General features: G+C 40.1%; 1 protein-coding gene, 1 long non-coding RNA gene and 6 other non-coding genes across 8 annotated transcripts in view; 2 read left to right on the forward strand and 6 right to left on the reverse strand.

Annotated features, from left to right (window-relative positions):
* Window positions 1–18074, reverse strand: part of LOC108652116 (uncharacterized) — a 67880-nt gene that overhangs the window by 32092 nt on the left and 17714 nt on the right. The window lies entirely within an intron of this gene.
* On the forward strand, window positions 1344–17373 carry Cht7 (chitinase 7). Its single transcript, XM_018102606.3, has 9 exons — window positions 1344–1651; window positions 10887–10968; window positions 13286–13779; window positions 13835–14232; window positions 14295–14853; window positions 14908–15019; window positions 15078–16048; window positions 16109–16310; window positions 16371–17373. The coding sequence occupies exons 1-9, from the start codon at window positions 1649–1651 to the stop codon at window positions 16574–16576; spliced, it is 3027 nt and encodes a 1008-aa protein (XP_017958095.1). The 5' UTR covers window positions 1344–1648; the 3' UTR covers window positions 16577–17373.
* Window positions 11034–11105, reverse strand: TRNAC-GCA (transfer RNA cysteine (anticodon GCA)). The gene has a single exon. It is a non-coding gene; the product is annotated as a tRNA-Cys (tRNA).
* TRNAC-GCA (transfer RNA cysteine (anticodon GCA)) lies at window positions 11596–11667 on the reverse strand. The gene has a single exon. It is a non-coding gene; the product is annotated as a tRNA-Cys (tRNA).
* TRNAC-GCA (transfer RNA cysteine (anticodon GCA)) lies at window positions 12085–12156 on the reverse strand. The gene has a single exon. It is a non-coding gene; the product is annotated as a tRNA-Cys (tRNA).
* TRNAC-GCA (transfer RNA cysteine (anticodon GCA)) lies at window positions 12328–12399 on the reverse strand. Its single transcript has one exon. It is a non-coding gene; the product is annotated as a tRNA-Cys (tRNA).
* On the reverse strand, window positions 17412–17534 carry LOC115562078 (U5 spliceosomal RNA). Its single transcript, XR_003980041.2, has one exon. It is a non-coding gene; the product is annotated as a U5 spliceosomal RNA (small nuclear RNA).
* Window positions 17825–18020, forward strand: LOC115562074 (U2 spliceosomal RNA). Its single transcript, XR_003980038.1, has one exon. It is a non-coding gene; the product is annotated as a U2 spliceosomal RNA (small nuclear RNA).

Raw genomic sequence — 18074 nt, forward strand, 5'->3', positions numbered from 1 at the left:
AACTGGCACAGAATTGCAAAAACAACAGCAGGTAACGAAGCTGATTGCAAATGGCACGCAATACGCATTGAAATGCACACAATTAAGTGCCGCAAATGATTTAGAGTGAAAGGCAGTGAAATTTATGGCATGCAAAGCGTGAGAAGCGCTCCACAGGAATCGCTAGCTGCATAAATATTAGAACCTGTTAGGACGCAACTGATGACAGACTGGTCAAAAGTCAAGCAAGCCTCACAGCTGTTTGCCGGCTACAAAGACTTTCGCTTTCGTTTCAGCTACTACCCTAACTATGATTCGCTTCACATTGGACTTTTGCAACCACAAAAATCGTATATAAATATATATACATATATGCAAATCCATGGCTTTCTATCGTGTAAATTTGATTTATATATGTACGCGTATACACATGTCTATTATGCATAAGCTTAACCAGAAATATTTTGTTTAATAATTCGAATTTGCATATTGAAGACGCGTCTTCAGTTGTGTATATGTTAATATGGCCAAACTTGTTTGATTTACAAAATCTGATAAGTGTGTGCGCAATCAATCCTTGCCAGACAGCAAACGCTGTTAAGTTAACAGCGTAACTTAACAGCGGCCAGTTTGCCGCTCGAGTCATTTGAGTGGATTTTTTTCGGCTTTAGCTGGCCACAGCGAAAGAACTGCACAAAAGCAACGCAGCAAAAAAACTAAATTTTCCATGCAGCTCACAGAAACAACTGTTCATTTGTTGTTTTGATACACTAACAAAGAGCTTCTGGAGTTTTCTATGAACTGTGCGACGTAAGCATGTGCGTGGATGTTATGAAGACAAGTATTCAATGCAGGCGTTTTATGCATATCGAACACGAAGACCTGGGTTCAATGCCGGGGCCAGTCAATTATTTCTATTGCTTCATTTTTTTTTTTAGAGCTAAGGTTGATCATTTACATGCGTGACGTCCTGGGTTCGAATCCTGTAGAAGACGTTTTAATTATTTTATTTATTTTTTTTATTTTTTAAATTTTTATTTTTTTTATTTTTATTTTTTTAATTTTTAACAGCTGTTACTACCACATACATATCTGTCTGCAAGAGTATTTTGGGTGCGACACTGCAAGTTTAACTGTTTTATATATTTTATTTGCTTTGTTTTGGTTGTTTTTTAGTGCTGCCCGTTTCTCGTATATGGCGCTCGGACGTGTTCGCAGCGTCAGCCGCAACGACGGCTCAATCGCAGTCTCAGAGTGGGCCACGCTCCAAAGCAACTTCACTCAATTTGAGCCACGACTTATTGTTGTTGCCGCTGCTGCTGCTGCTGCCGCTGTTGTGGTTGCCGTTGTCTTGGCAGTTGGCCGCGCGACTGCGCACAAATCAGTTTCAGTTTTTCAGTCCAACGTGCGAGTTCGCAACGAGTAACGGTTAGTACGCACCACAAAAAAAAACAAAATTATATAGTGCCTTTCGGCAGGAGTTGTGTTTTCAATACAGTGCTACAATAAGTGACTAAGCAGAGCACGAGCGAAATACCTGCAGTATAGTGTGTCCATCATATATTCCATAATAAATAACAATCAAATTTTGTAACAGCAACTATATTGCAGATCAACTGGATATATATATACATATAAAGTGTAATTGCGTCGAAGCTGCATAGAAATCATGGTGAGTGAAGTGTAAAGTGTTTTAGATGATTATCCAAATCAATAAGTGTGTCAAAGAACTACAAAGACAAAAGCAAATTATCATATATTTCCTACGGGCCAAATGCATACCAAAAAAAAAATCGTGGCAAACTCTGAAACAATAAACAAATTATGATAATAAAAAAAAAATACTATAAGAATACAACAAAAATTAAATGAAAACGTGTATTGAAAGTCAGCGAACGGAAAAATGAATGTTTAAGCAAGGCTTGCGAGAACGTCTGACAGCCAGAGCAACCAGACAGACACACAGTCAGACTAGTTGACTGGCTGACTAGCTAGTCGACGGGTTCTGCTTTAGCTGCTGTCTGAGCCGAAGTTGAAGGCAAACCTGTCAAAGACAATGGCTATACAAATATGAATATAAATTCTCGTCAAGTTTCAGTTTCGCTTTTTTAGCGCCCATTTGTATTTTTTTTGTTTTTTTTTTTAACCAGTTGCTTTTCCTTTTTGACTAAAACAACAATATATATAACTGTGCGGCCTCTTACTTCCTTGGGTGCCAAAAGGGGGCTCTAGTTTAGTTTCTGATTTCTTTGCTTTGGCGAATTTCATTACTGCCATTATGGCTAACGACACGCCACCGAGCAACAGCAGCCACATGCCACGCCTCAATTTGGCGCAGTCAAGTAAGAGTCGCTGCCAACAATAACTAGTTTTCCCTCTCTATATACACATATGCCATATGTATGTGTGTGCTTGTGTGTGAGTACAACAATTAATATTTGCTGCTGCTGCTGCAAAAAAAAAAAAAAAAAAAAAGGAAAAGCTTAAAAGCTAAAAAAAAAAATCTACAAATGCTGCCACTCAATCGTCGTCGTCGTCGGCTTGGCCCGCCACCTATTGGCAAATCGTCGTTGGCCAAGCGGCCCCAAAAACTGGTCTCGCATAAATTGAAAAATCCGCAAAAATTGGGTTTGAAAACGAGTCGAGCGAAGCCGAAAAAAAAAAATCAAATATATATTGACGACTTCTCTCGAAGCATGTGGGACAGAAAATAGTAAAATGTCATAAAAAAACCAAAGTAATAATATAATTTTCATTAATTAATTAACATTTCAGTGGCCATTGTATGGTAATTAGCTTCCATATATGGAGCAGTTTCCATTTGCCACATAATTCCGAAAAGCGTAATTAAAGCAATCACTTTTCAATGCACGCCCACTCGCACTGCCACGCCCACTCACACTAGCTCGTCAATGGCGATGCCAATAGCAAGACAAGCGTGACTGACATGTGGAGCTGTTGTTATTGTTGTTGTTGTTGTTCGCCGAAAAAAAAAAAACTCTCACTTTCATTTGGTTTGAAAACGCGCGGCTTGACAATTGAGTGAGCACTCGAAGAGAATTTGTTTGTAAAAAAAACAATTCAAAGACTTGACTTTTACATCTGTTTACATTTCGAAAACTCAAAGTAGATGGTAGACAAACACTCACACACACACTTATATATTTAGCTACAATAATTGCACATTGCAATGGAGACAGACTTTCTCCGAAATAAAGGAAAAGGCAGCGACGTTTTGTCTCGCCAGCTGGCAACGGGCCAGCGCGGCGTATGCGTAATCTGAAGCATATACATTACACACACAACATAATAAGCTACCAGCTAAAATTATATACGCACACACATATATGTATGTACGTATGTAATGGCAAACCTGGCAACAGCCAAGCAAAGTTTTGTTTTGTTTAAAATGCAAAGGCGAACAAAAATTATTTTTATTTCATTTTTTTTATTCTTATTCTTATAAAATGTTGCCAAGAATGTTGCTGCCTTAATTGACAAGCATTTATTTATTTTATTTTCATTTTATTTCTTTGTATACACTTACTGAAAGGTTATTTTAATGACCGAACAAGGCTTGTAATATAAATAATATAATTGAAATTAATTTGATGCATTAATTTGGAGAAAAATCGAGACTTGGGAGCTTTTTACTGTATGTATGTATGTATGAAAAGGTTCAGTTTTGTTTCACGATAAAATATGCCGCTAATATTTTAGTACAATATAACACTTCGTTGCTTCGATGTTTTCTTTACTTCGAGATTTAACCCTATATACATATGTCTAGAAGTTAGTGTATTTGGGATTCGTTCAACCGGCTTTAACCATTTTTCTTTCTGTTTCATTTGTGCTTTATCGGAGCTACAATCACTTCAGCCTAGCCCTGACAGCCAGCGCACAGCTGCAGTTCAGATTGTTGAGAGCGTTCGGCTGCCGCTCGAGTGGGCAGCTCAATTGTTAGTGCTGCAGTTGAAACAATACAAATACACACTCACACACACCTACATACACGCACAACAAACACTACAATATATATGTAGCTATGCAATTCACTTTTATGCTGATTTACAATAAATTTGCATAGGCAGTAAAAAGAAGTCAATGGAAAGGCAAATGCGAACGCTGAATCGCATCAATTGGTTATTGAACTGCTCAGCTGCCAGCTGCTAAAAGTCAACTCTCAAATGCACTTCAATTGCGCTCAAAGTGAACCAAAGCCAAAGACAATACACAAAATGTGGCCAAGCAAAACAAAAGACTTAGGCAACGAACCTTCTGCTACGAGCAGGAAGTGCGCATAGAGCTCTTTTGCTTGACTTGAATTTTGTCGCATAATTAACACACATACACACGCACATGCAAACACGTGTGAATGCTGTTCAATGCCAACAATAAACAAATAAGCTAATTTGGAGACACAAAGTAGTAAATCAATCATTTGAGTTAGATATACATATATGTATGCCTATGAAACGAGAGCTGTTTGATTGGCCACAGCAACAACAACTATAAAATTAAACACGTTTTATTGTTATATAAATAAATAAAAAAAAAAACATTAAACAAAATCGATTTACATATATTATAGACAGCCTGCAGCCGCAGGCCTTCGCTGAGCAACATAATCAAAAGCGAAAATAAAAAATATATAAAAATTATTATCAGCGAAAATCATTTGAGCGCTAGCTAAATGCTGCTAATGAAAATAGCTAAATATATACATCAATATATCTGTTTCTTGAAGCTGTGTCTATGAGCATTATCGAACTTTCAAACAGTTGCATAATACATTTTCTGTTATGCTTAAACCCTTTTTTTTGGGGATTTTTTTATACAATTTTTATATTAGTTTGGCATTTGGCCATTTTTCACACGCATTTTGTTTATTTTTAAAACATTTTTTGCTTCATTATTAAACTAACTAGCTAGGCATGTAATTTTTTTTTTTTTTTTTTTTTTTTTTTTTTTTTTTTTTTTTTTTTGTTATAGATGTATATATATATATTTTTTTTTTCATATACCCTGAACCCATTAAAAATGGGAGTCTAAGCTAATTATATGTATATATGTTGAGATGGAGTCAGAGTTCATTAAAGTTAATACAGTATATACTATATCAGGGCGACAAGCTGAGTCGGTCTAGCCTTGTCTATGTTTCTCTAGTAGATCTCTACAAGAGATAACAGCTTGCAAGTTTTAATATAGTTCCGCACTTCAATATAATCGAAAAAAATCTATATAAATAAGAGCTAGAGCTCAGCTAGACATACAGGCACCAAGTGGAGATAATTTATTGAATCTGGTCGTGGAGTCTACAATTTCTGCAAGCAGCTCACAGATCTAGTGTGGCTCAGGGTATCTCTTCGTCGAGCAATACCCACTCTTGTTTTCTTGCCCATTTTCATTTTCATTTGCCGGCCCTTCCGTCGGCCGCAATTAATTGCAGCTACATTTTATGTTTTATTTTTTCGTTCATAAATTTAACTGACAGAGCCGTAAAATAAAAAAGAAACGTTTGGCTTATTACCGTTTTGCTGTCTAGGCCATATAAAATGCGTTTGCCGCTCTATAAAATGCGCAGCCTCGGACGCGACGTCAATTCATTTGAATATCGAGACAGACAGACAGACGACAGACATAAAGATATACCTAATTTAAACATACTCACAGCAAACAGGTTTAAAAGGTTAAAGTTTAACAAAGAGTTAGACATGGACTAAAGTTAATGCATGTACTAACGACAAGCAACAACAACGAATTTCACTTTGTTGCATGTTGTGTTGCGCTGTGTCTTTTCAGTCTTTTGCTGTCTTCGCTGTCGCTTTGTTTATTAATAAAAGCGCATACGTTTTACATAAGGGGGCGGCTGCTGTTGTACAAGAAAACCAAACAAAAACAAAATATGCATGACATAATGTCCGGGGGCCAGTTCCTTATTGTTGTTTGAATATGCACGCGCCTCCTAGCCCATCAAAGATACACGGAAAACCAGAAAGAAAACGTTTAAACAACAAAATCAAATAAAGCTGAAAACTAACCTAACCAGATCCAAGACATTATCTTGCATGCGTTTTTTCTGAGAGTGATTTATAAACTATATATTCAGATATATAATTAAAAAGTATCATTAAAATTACTAATTAGTGAAGATTGTCGAGTAATAAACATAATTCTTACGCTCAAAGGCTGTGCAGGGGCTAGGCATGTGGCACAAGGTATTGATGCAGATTTAGATATGCATATGTGTATATGAATATACACATATACATGTATACAGATGTTTATCTTTATTATAGGTCTCATATAAATCTGATGTATGAGACAGCAATTGGTTTGGCAATGACTGAAAATAAATATACAAAGAAAAATTATAGAGCTAAACCATTATAAAAGCAAAATGAGTAAAAAATATTTTTTAAAAAATAATTTAAATAATTATATATGTATATAAGTTATGGTGCTGATACACATCAATTTATAAACATTTAGCTCTTGTACTCTTTGTGCTATGTATAAGAGCGATACTGGCAAAAACCTGATATTAATATTTTTAAAATTATAATTAGTCTTTCATTAGTTTTTATTCCTTCGGAAGCGAACTTTCCATCTTCCTATATATAAACATTCAAAGTATCTTAATCTATGAGGTATATGAGGTATATCAGCGACTCCTCGGAATTTGCACAGCATTACATGATCCAGTCATTGGCACTTGTTGCAGAGTCTGGAAAGTGTAAAAGCTGTTATTCAATTTGTTAACTTCAATTAGCATAGCCAAAAGGCTATAAAAACGTAGTTTGGCTGAGGTATTTTGAAATTAAAAGTGCCAAAAACCAGAAAGCAACAAAAACAAACAAAAAATGCTTATAATAAAAGATAATTCAAGCGGCATTTACATTAATGTGACACTGACAAATTGCCAAATTCTTGACGAGGCCAACAACAAGAATGGAGAATGCTGTGAAACTGAAACAGAGACAAAGACAGAGGCAGGCGAAACACAAATGGACGTAAATTTTATTGACATTATGAACAAGATTCAACAAGAGTTCTTTCTGCGCAGTGGAACGGAAGTTGTGTGCAGTCAAGCAGCTAAGAACAATGGGTACAGTAAACACCCCCAAACAAGAACTGCAAATAGACTCACGTTTAAGACATTTGAGAAAGAAAAACAAAAAGCAGAAGCTGTTGCAGTATGCCATTTGCCAACTGCCTAGCCCACTAAGTAGTTCCAGAAGCTTGTAGAGATATTTAGATGTGTATATATGATGTCAATGTCCGTTTCAGGGCTATTACTGTAGCAGGAAGTAACTGGCCAACTGGCCAACTGGTCAGCTGGCCAACAACTTCTCGCTTCCACACCTTCTTTAGCTGCCTTACAGCATCGGCAACGGCATCGGCAGCGCCTTTGGTAATTCGAGCTGCGCAATTTTCAGCATTATTCTAATTGGTCAGTGAACCAGTTTCAGCTGCACTTAAAAGCCACTGACTCATACCCCATATGTACTCTAGCTGTATCTGTATCTGTATTTGTTTGTTCGCCTTTTGCCTGTGTCTAAACTCGTTTTCGTTAACCGACTGTTTGGCCAGATTGCGCAAGGTCGCCGGGTCCAGGACAGGTGCTAGTAGCGCATATTAACTCAATTGCAAGGCGCGGCTGAAACAAAAGAAGGTGCTTAAACGTCAAGCGGCAAGCGGCCAGGCAAAGGTCTGCCAAAAACACAAAACCGAAAAGGTTTATGAAAAGTTAACGAAAAAGAAAAAAAGAGCTAAAGCCAAAATGTTGCCAAACAGTTATGAATGCTGACTTATTAAAGCCGTTAAGACATACACTCACACTCACACACACACACGAAGCTTGCGCGTGTCGCCAACGGTTTTCTTTTTCCATTTTTAGCCGTTTTTTTTATAATTTTATATTTATATTTTTATTTTTATTCGTGTCTCTCTCACCTTGAGCTGAATTTCGGTCAGCTTAATTAAAAGCTTAGCTGTTGTGGTTGGAAAATAAAACTCTGACGAAAATTTCAATAAATTTCATATCAAATGCAACTGCAAATGCGACAATGCAGCGGCATAAAAGCGCAAGACTTAAGCGATAAACGCCATGAAAATGAAAGACTTAAGCGACAAACGCTCAGCAAATACTTGCGCAATTGCTCATAAAAAAAAAAAGAAACCACGACAATAAACATGTGTATGAAATTTATGCAAATAAATTGCATTTGTTGCGCTTATTTATTTCATTTGATACGACACGCATGCGAAATGAAAGGCAAAAAGCTGCAAACAAACCGAAAATCACTTAAAGTCGAGCGTGCGGATTTCGCTTTTACATTCATGCGCTCAAGTGGGATAGATCTGCACATAAATGATCATATTGTGTGTGATATATCGAGCGAGATATCGCAAGCGTGTGCAACAACAACAACAACTGACAACATTTCGAATACCTTGTAAAAATGTGTGAGAAGCAGTTTCGGATTTTACTTTCATTGAGGGAAACCCACATCTATGAATAGTTTCCGACTTAAAAAAGAAAACCATAAGATATATACGATATATTTTACACATTAATTATTCTGCCAAAACAGGGTATTTCCCAGTCTCGCCCACTCGTGCTAAACACTTTTTAATGATTTTTTTATTTCTTTAATTTTCCTCTCTCCAATTTTTGCGCAATTGAACACAGCCAAACAAGAAATTGCCAATCTATTGCTTGGAATGCAGTTCGCTTGTCTCTTATTGTCTTGCGCCCCCTCTCCGCCTTGCTCTCTCTCTCACACACACACTCATTGTCGCCGTCTCGCTCTGCCTCTGTCTATAACTTATTGAGTTTATTTAGTGCTGTCGTAACCAGACAAACAGTAATCGGCAAACCCACAAAAAAAAAGCTTTCGACTTGGCCGGGCTCCAACTCCACAAGCTAATGATTCTTGGAGCCCAGACAATTCGCCCGAAATGGTCAGCACGAGCTTTACGTAAGTTGTAAGTGCGCCAATCGTTGAGAAAATCAGATGATCGAGCAGCTGCCAAAGTTCTGAGCGAACAAAAAATGAAGTTCGCTTTCACACCGAAGAAAATGAAAGGCATCTAGACGTCATTTCATTTCCGCGAAAACCAGTTGTTCCAGTTCCCTCGTTCCTTGTGCGGCTATCTCGCATTCCATTTTATGCCGGTCCGTGCAATAAGGAACCTTTTTTTTCTGCGCCGACAAATTTTTGTATTTTTGCTTGGTTTTATTGTGACGTGCGTTTAATTTTATAATTTATGCACTTATTTTTACCAAGCAGCCAAATGAAGAGTTTAGCTGATGTTCAGATAAGCACTTTTAAGTCCAAACCAGTTTCACTTTTTGCGTTCTTCTAAGGAGACGATTTATGTGCTCGTCGGAGTGTTTATGGCCAAAGTCAGATCGTAAATTATATACCCCCCACAGGCAGCAGCGACCTTGATACCATCCGCACTCATCTCGCCCTCTCTCCCAGTCCTGTTGGGCGTGGCTAGCTAACTGTAAGTGCTCATGAGCTTAGCAGGCATTGCACGTTTGTGCCAATTTTAAGTTTTGGCCAATTCTTTCTAACTGTCTGCGAATGAGTTGTGTAACGTGTTCTTAATGACGACTGACAATAGTCAACAGGCACTGAATACCAATCAGACAGACGGGCAACAGGTAACAGTCAACTGGCATTTGCTGATAGCCAAACACGGGTAGCAGGTAACAGGTATCAGGTACTCACTGATAGCCAAATGCAAACACGTAATAATATCCACGAGCTGGTAAAGGTTTAGAAAGCATTTTCAGCTATCCATCAAAAACGTAGAAGGAATAGTTATTTATAAACTGTCAAAGATAAAAAAAAACTTGAACAGTTATGTGAGACATTTATCATATTTGATATTGTCTCTAATGACAGAACGAATTCATTTTTGATATGTTTAGTATGTAATAAAGACAAGAGAAATCTAAAAATCCTACAGGCCAAGCATAGATGCCTAGAAATCTATATATATTAAGAGCTGAAAGTATCTATGCTTAGGCAGGTTACGGTAAAATTATATAAAGGTTACATATATCGTCTCAGCTTACACATACATCTCTTCACGTATTCATATATTATGATCAAATATGAATATACCACATATAAATAATCGCTTTAGCTCAAAGCTGATTACAATTTCTAAACAAATTTGTATATGAGTAAAGATAAGTTTTAGAGCAATCTCCTCAAAATTTCAGCTCTTGCAGCATAGCCAAACATTATGAAAGATCGTCATGCTGGCAAAAAAGTTCATTGATCATCATGCCTTCTCTTCCATTGTACTCCAAGCACGAATTGTATAGGTATTTCAAAATGAAATTTGGACAGTGTAGGCCGTCGATAGGTCTTATCATTCAAAGTCAACGCACAGTCACCCGATTCGGCATTGTCATTGCCAGAGGGCTTTTGTATTTGGCTACTGGTTTACTAATGTGAAGATGTCACCGAAAATTACTTCACAATCAAATATACAAAATGTATACAATAGTTGTACACATATGCATGATAAAGAGCACTAAATAATTTTAATTAGTTGTTGAGACAACAAGTGGCTGTCCGGGTTGTTAACTGGGTCAATGTCAAGAGCTGGACGGCGTCTTTTGTTTGTAATTTGTATTTACGTTTATTATGTTTGGGCGCCTTTTCGGTATGTGAGCAAACTGTTTCGGCGCAGCTGGTGGAATGAAGGGTCGCTCTGTGCTCTGACCTTCTCACGACAGCAAATTAAAATCCATTTCTGTCAAGTGCCACGTAATTTGCTGAAACATGACGGGCTGCCCCGCCCCCACATACATAAATCATCTGCATATTTCTGTGAGTAATTGCGCTTAACGTTGCTCTTTGTTTTTGTTTACTTTACAGTTGCCGCCGCGATTGCTGAGAATTGCCTTTGTGATATGTCTGCTGATTGTCTTGCTCTCAACCTCCACAGACAGTGCACAGAGTAAGTTGAAAAAAAAATATACTTAAATAAATTTGAAGATAAAAGTAAGCAAAAAAGTTTTACCAAGGGGACACCCGGGTTTGAACCGGGGACCTCTCGATCTGCAGTCGAATGCTCTACCACTGAGCTATATCCCCTCTTATATAAGGATCGACAATTTACCCAAGAACAGCTACAAAAAATTAAAAAAAATAATAATAATAATAGCTTCAGTTACTAATGTGTGGGAGTCTCCTCTGCGAAGTCTCTGCAGAGGCGGAAGTTGATAAATCAAAACATAAATAAGCTATTGTTGCGCTACGACTTCTTTTATCTGGTTCATTATCGCGAAACAGCATCGGCAACATGTTTCCTAAATGACATTGTGTTATGTATTGTGCATTGATAAATTAACAAACCAAGTAGATGAAGACTGTGACATTGATTGAGCAACAACGAAAGCCACTTAAGATTTGCCTTAAAATAAATTGATTATCTGCATATTGCTTTAGTTACGCGTTGAATTGAAAACTTTTTTTTATTTTGTTGATAAGCCTACTGTTTAATAACGACAGCTGTCATAAGCAAAATAGATCAATAAGTGATTTCTTAAAATTGAAAAAAAAAAATAAAATAAAATAAAAAATCAGGGGACACCCGGGTTTGAACCGGGGACCTCTCGATCTGCAGTCGAATGCTCTACCACTGAGCTATATCCCCATGCGGACGCTGGCTGGTAAAATACCAACTTGAGCAAACACCAACTTAAGCAAATACGCTGTGTCTAATGCTATTGTCTGGATTCATTTCAATTTTAGCCAGTCATTTAACACTTTAATGATGTAATACTACAAATTACATTCACCTTTAGTGTTACTGCACAACAAATGAAATTGAACTTATGTAATAATAAAAAGATTGCCTTTTGCCAAAGTACATCTTCAAATGCATAAAAGAAACGTTCGATTATCTTATCTTATATTTTCGATTATCTAATGGTCTGGCAAAGTGCAAGCAAAAATTAATTTATTGTCTTGAATTTCACAACAATTTCCAAATTAACGCCGTTAAATTGCTTTTATAGCCCAGACTTTTAGTTAAAAAATTTATGGGAGCAGCAAGCAAAATGGTTTACCAAGGGGACACCCGGGTTTGAACCGGGGACCTCTCGATCTGCAGTCGAATGCTCTACCACTGAGCTATATCCCCACGCTGTGATCCCCAACAAGTACACCAACAACCCCCAACCAACATCATTTCATCGATTAAAACTATAAATAGAACCAGCAAAAACATATTTTACTAAGTAAAGAGTTTAAATTGAAGTGCTGATAAAAATACACTCATTAAATAAATAAAAAATGTGGAAAAAGTCTACCTAGGGGACACCCGGGTTTGAACCGGGGACCTCTCGATCTGCAGTCGAATGCTCTACCACTGAGCTATATCCCCAGACACTTTGCCAGCGACTTACCTGCTAGTAGAACCACTAGAACAGCAAGCTGCAATGCAATACGAAGGCAACCCCAATCGACAAAAGCTAAAAGACTGAAAAGCTGAAATACTTGAATGCGCATATTCGTGTCCATAAATGAAATACTGTGTATTTTGTTTTTATTTTGATGTGTGGGCATGCGCAGTGAGAGGCCCGCGACTAAATTAAATATACATTTATTTGGACCGGTTTTAAGCACAAATGTCGCAAATTGCAGGCGTTTGCTTTACCTGTAGCTTTAGCGTAGCCTGACTTGACGAGTAACAAACGCCATAATCTTGTATTGTTATTTCAGATGCAGACAATTTAAAGTCATTTTCAATTTCACGAATAACAGGTATACACGATAGCCGTTTAATTGCACAAGTTTAAACTGAATAACCAGTATCATTAGTAAAAACTCACTATGCTTCTTAATTAGGTGTTCAATAAAAGAAATAAACATTAAATGCTAGACATTGTCAAATGGTCTGGAATATAAACAAAGATAATGATAGCTGCTGCCGTCGACAGCAGATGCCAATCGATGCATTTATTTTGAATTAAAGCCACTTGATATATGCCAATCGGAGCTTGTAATAGCTAGACACTCAATGATTGATGATGATTAATGATGATGATGATGCTGAATCTGATGCGGCAAATCATATTCAGATGTTAGTTGTTAGTTTTTTTGGGTCAGCTCTAAATTACAAACAAGAGAATAAGTTTGGATTGAGGGTTACCAAATCATAGATACCTTTGTCGAGCATGAATTATAGTTGAATCATACTCCCATCCGCATAACTCCTCTTCACTCTCAACCATTCCAACTTCATTTTTCCAACAATTTCTGAATTGCAGCCAAGACCCGTCGACGTTTGCGACGTCCATCTACTCTCAGTAGTTCCCGTAGCGATTCGCTGTCCGCCAAGAAGTCTACGGAAGCGCCTGTGGCTGAGAAGCGCATCGATCAGGAGCCCGCATCCACAACAACTGTGAGCAGAACTCGTCTACGCTCCAAGTCCAAGCTACGCGGTGGCGCTGCAGCAGCAGCTGCTGGTGGAACAGCTCTCGTAGCCAGCGGTTCATCGCTCAAGGGCAAAAAGACAAAAGTGGACGATGGCACGCCGAAGATCGTTTGCTACTACACGAATTGGTCGCAATATCGTGTCAAAATTGGCAAATTTGTGCCCGAGGATATACCCGCCGATCTGTGCACGCACATTATCTTCGCCTTTGGCTGGCTGAAGAAGGGCAAGCTGAGCTCCTACGAGTCGAACGATGAGACCAAGGACAATGTGCCCGGACTCTACGAGCGCATGATGAATCTGCGCAAGGCTAATCCCAAGCTGAAGGTAGGCATTACTGGGATCTCTATTTGGATTCTTTTCTAATATAAATTTCCCATAGATTCTGCTGGCCATTGGCGGCTGGTCGTTCGGCACGCAAAAGTTCAAGGACATGTCCGCCACGCGCTACACGCGTCAGACTTTCGTCTATTCGGCCATACCCTTCCTGCGTAAGCGCGGCTTTGATGGCTTGGACATGGATTGGGAGTACCCCAAGGGCTCGGAGGATAAGAAGAACTTTGTGCTGTTGCTGAAGGAGCTGCGCGAGGCTTTCGAAGCTGAGGCCCAGGAGTTGAAGCAGCCACGTCTGCTGCTCTCGGCCGCTGTGCCTGTTGGACCCGACAATATCCGTGGTGGATATGATGTGCCCGCTATTGCCAGCTATCTGGACTTTATCAATCTGATGGCCTACGATTTCCACGGCAAATGGGAGCGCGAAACGGGACACAATGCTCCACTGTAAGGCTCGATTTATATAAACATTAAGTCCTTCATCTCATTGACCCCTCTCCCTTCCCCAGATATGCCCCCTCTACAGATTCGGAGTGGCGCAAACAGCTTTCCGTGGATAATGCCGCCAATCTGTGGGTCAAAATGGGCGCACCCAAGGAGAAGTTGATCATTGGCATGCCCACCTATGGACGTTCCTTCACGCTGGCCAACACGGAGAAACATGGGCCCAATGCACCGGCTACGGGCGGCGGGCGTGAGGGCGTCTACACCAAGGAGAGCGGTTTCTTGGCCTACTACGAGATCTGCGAGATGCTGTTGAACGGCGCCGTCTACGTCTGGGATGACGAGATGAAGGTGCCCTACATGGTCGATGGTGATCAGTGGGTGGGCTTCGATGATGAGCGCGCGATCAGAAATAAAATGCAATGGATCAAAACGAACGGCTTTGGCGGCGCCATGGTCTGGACCGTCGATATGGACGACTTCAAGGGCGATGTGTGCGGTGGCAATGTCAAGTACCCATTGATTGGAGCTATGCGCGAGGAGCTGCTGGGCATATCGCGTGGCAAGGAGGCCAAGGATGTCAACTGGACGGCCGTTGCAGCCACATTTGAAGACATCGAAGAGGTAAGTGTCTTCTTCTAGATATTCTACTAGATCTAATCTAATTCCACCTCACAGAAACCCGAACCCATTCAAATTTCTGTTGATGAAATCCTCAAGAAGGTGCGCAAGCCTCATGTGCAAAAGAAGCAACGCATCAAGTCGGGTGCCAATGCCATCGAACAGAACTGTAAGTGCCTCATATGAAAGTCTCTTTGATCAGCTATCTAATCTCCGTTCATCCCTAGCTCGTCCCGCTCAGGTCTTCTGCTATTTGACCAGCTGGTCCGCTAAGCGCCCAGGCGCAGGCAAATTCGAGCCATCTCACATCGATCCCAAGCTCTGCACACACATTGTCTACGCATTCGCCACCCTGCAGGAATATAAGCTGACAGAGGCCACGGACGACGATCCGGAGAACTATGAGAGTGTGATTGCCTTGCGCGATTCAAATCCGGATCTGCAAATTCTGCTGGCCATTGGCGGCTGGGCTTTCGGCTCCACACCCTTCAAGGAGCTCACCTCGAACGTGTTCCGCATGAACCAGTTCGTCTACGAAGCCATTGACTTTTTGAGGGACTACAAATTTAATGGATTGGACGTGGATTGGGAATATCCTCGCGGTGCCGAGGATCGTGTGGCTTATGTGAATCTGCTCCGGGAATTGCGTGTTGCCTTCGAAGGCGAGGCGAAATCTTCAGGTCTGCCACGCCTACTGCTCACAGCTGCAGTGCCCGCCTCCTTTGAGGCAATCGCCGCCGGCTACGATGTGCCAGAGATATCGAAATATCTGGACTTTATCAATGTGATGACCTACGACTTCCATGGCCAATGGGAACGCACCGTGGGACACAATTCGCCGCTCTTTGCCTTGGAATCAGCGACGGGCTATCAGAAGAAATTGACCGTGGACTACAGCGCACGCGAGTGGGTCAAACAGGGCGCTCCCAAGGAGAAGCTGCTCATTGGCATGCCCACCTATGGCCGGAGCTTCGAGCTGGTCAATGAGACACAATTCGATATCGGTTCGCCCTCTTCGGGTGGCGGCAAGGCAGGAAAATTCACCAACGAGGCTGGCTTCCTTAGCTACTATGAGGTCTGCTCCTTCCTAGCGGCGGATAATACTACGCTGGTCTGGGACTCCGAGCAGCAGGTGCCCTTCGCCTACAGAGGCAACCAATGGGTGGGCTTCGATGATGAGCGCTCGCTGAAAACCAAGGTAAGATTGCTCTCTTATTCAAATAAGATCAAATATTAATAATCAATCTCTTATTTCTAGACGGAATGGCTGAAGGAGCAAGGCTTCGGCGGCATCATGGTCTGGTCCATAGATATGGATGATTTCTCGGGACGCTGCGGCAATGGCAAATATCCGTTGCTAAACGCGCTCAACGACGAGCTGAAGGACTACAAGGTGACACTCGAATATGATGGGCCCTACGAGTCTCATGGTCCACGCGGCGCCTATACCACCAAGGATCGTAAGTACTGATTGGATCTGGTATGAGAATGATTTCAACTAAATTCATGCCATTGAACAGCTCATGATGTGACCTGCGCGGAGGAGGAGGGACACATTAGCTACCACAAGGATTGGGCCGATTGCACGCATTACTATATGTGCGAGGGAGAGCGCAAGCATCACATGCCATGTCCTGCCAATTTGGTCTTCAATCCACAGGAGAACGTTTGCGACTGGCCGGAGAATGTTGAAGGCTGTCACGCCCCCACGGACGCGCCAGCCTAAGCAGCCGCACAGAGGGATTTTTGAATAAGGAAGAAGCTCTGCTCGGGCTGCGCATTGGCCTATGCAAGTTGTTAATACATACATACATTATTAAATGATGATAGATCGCCTTCGACAACTACCCCGCCCTTCGCCCTCCGCCCCATAAATTTAAGTGCAAATTGCCACACGCCTGTCCCCTGTCGTCTCCCCTGTACCCTAACTAACGCGAAAAATACTCAAAACATTTGCTCAAATTCTGAAGCTGAATTTTTTGTACTAAATATAAGATTTAATTAAAGCTTAAGTTTAAGTAGTTTATATGACGAAGTAGCTAAAAAGAGAATTGCACAACTATGTAGAAATGAAAACACACATACATACACACACACACACACACATGTACACACAATCTTCCATACACAATTTTTCAAGCTTTCTCGCATTTGCCGTTACAATTCGCATTCGGAAATCAAGTTTTATAGGGTTTAATTTTTAGCAATGCGGCCGAACAACTTTTAAATAATTAACTGTGATAAACACAAACGAAGAAGCATCAAAATAATAACACAACAGCAACAAAATTTAAATCTTTTAACAAAACAAATATTTCAACATAAATTTCTATTTAAAATAAAATAATTTAATTCATAATAAATTGCCTCAAATTCTGCCGCACACAAATTAACAACAACAAAACAACTAACCCTATGAATGAAAAAGCAGCTAACATAAAATGTTGTACATTTTCTAAAAATTTGTATTATACGTTGTAATTATTTAGTTAAAATAAAAACACGTCAAAAAACATGTGAATTCTATTTCACTTATAGCTATTTTGTATATATTGATTAATGGCCCGATTTTGCAATCAGGCACAAGCAAAAATTATTTTAGACTCATTAGAGTGCTCCTCTCCACGGAAATCTTTAGTAAAAGGCGAAAGATTTATTCGACAACTGAAGAGAAGCCAGAGTAACGAAATGAGGCACAATGCCGCCACACCACGCTCTCACTGCCACAACCGGTTGGGAATTACAGCGCGCGTAACTGAAATTTTGTAGCATGCTTTGCGGCGCATGCAAAACCACCACCAAAGGCAATGTTAAAAGACACACTCAATCGTGCACCAAAGGCAAATATTTCTTCTCTTTCTCTCTAACAGCAACGGCGCATGTGTGAAAATAGAAAGTTTGACGTTGCACACGAATTCCCAAACGGTTTTAGCTGCTTGGCAATGAGTAGGCACTAGATTGACGTTGTCAAGTTATCGCTTCTCGGCCTTATGGCTAAGATCAAAGTGTAGTATCTGTTCTTATCAGCTTAACATCTGATAGATCCTCCATCGGAGGACAACAAATGTTAAACTGATTTTTGGAAAGAGACGGAGTGCTAGGAGCTTGCTCCACCTCTGTCACGGGTTGGCCTGGTATTGCAGTACCGCCAGGATTTCGGCCCAAATAATTAATAAATGAAAAATAGTATTAAGTGGTAGCTGAAGTCTGGTAGACTTTGGTTG

This window comes from Drosophila navojoa, chromosome 4 (assembly GCF_054131105.1).
Source record: "Drosophila navojoa isolate 15081-1374.11 chromosome 4, UAZ_NAV_1.0, whole genome shotgun sequence".
NCBI classification, from domain to species: domain Eukaryota; kingdom Metazoa; phylum Arthropoda; class Insecta; order Diptera; family Drosophilidae; genus Drosophila; species Drosophila navojoa.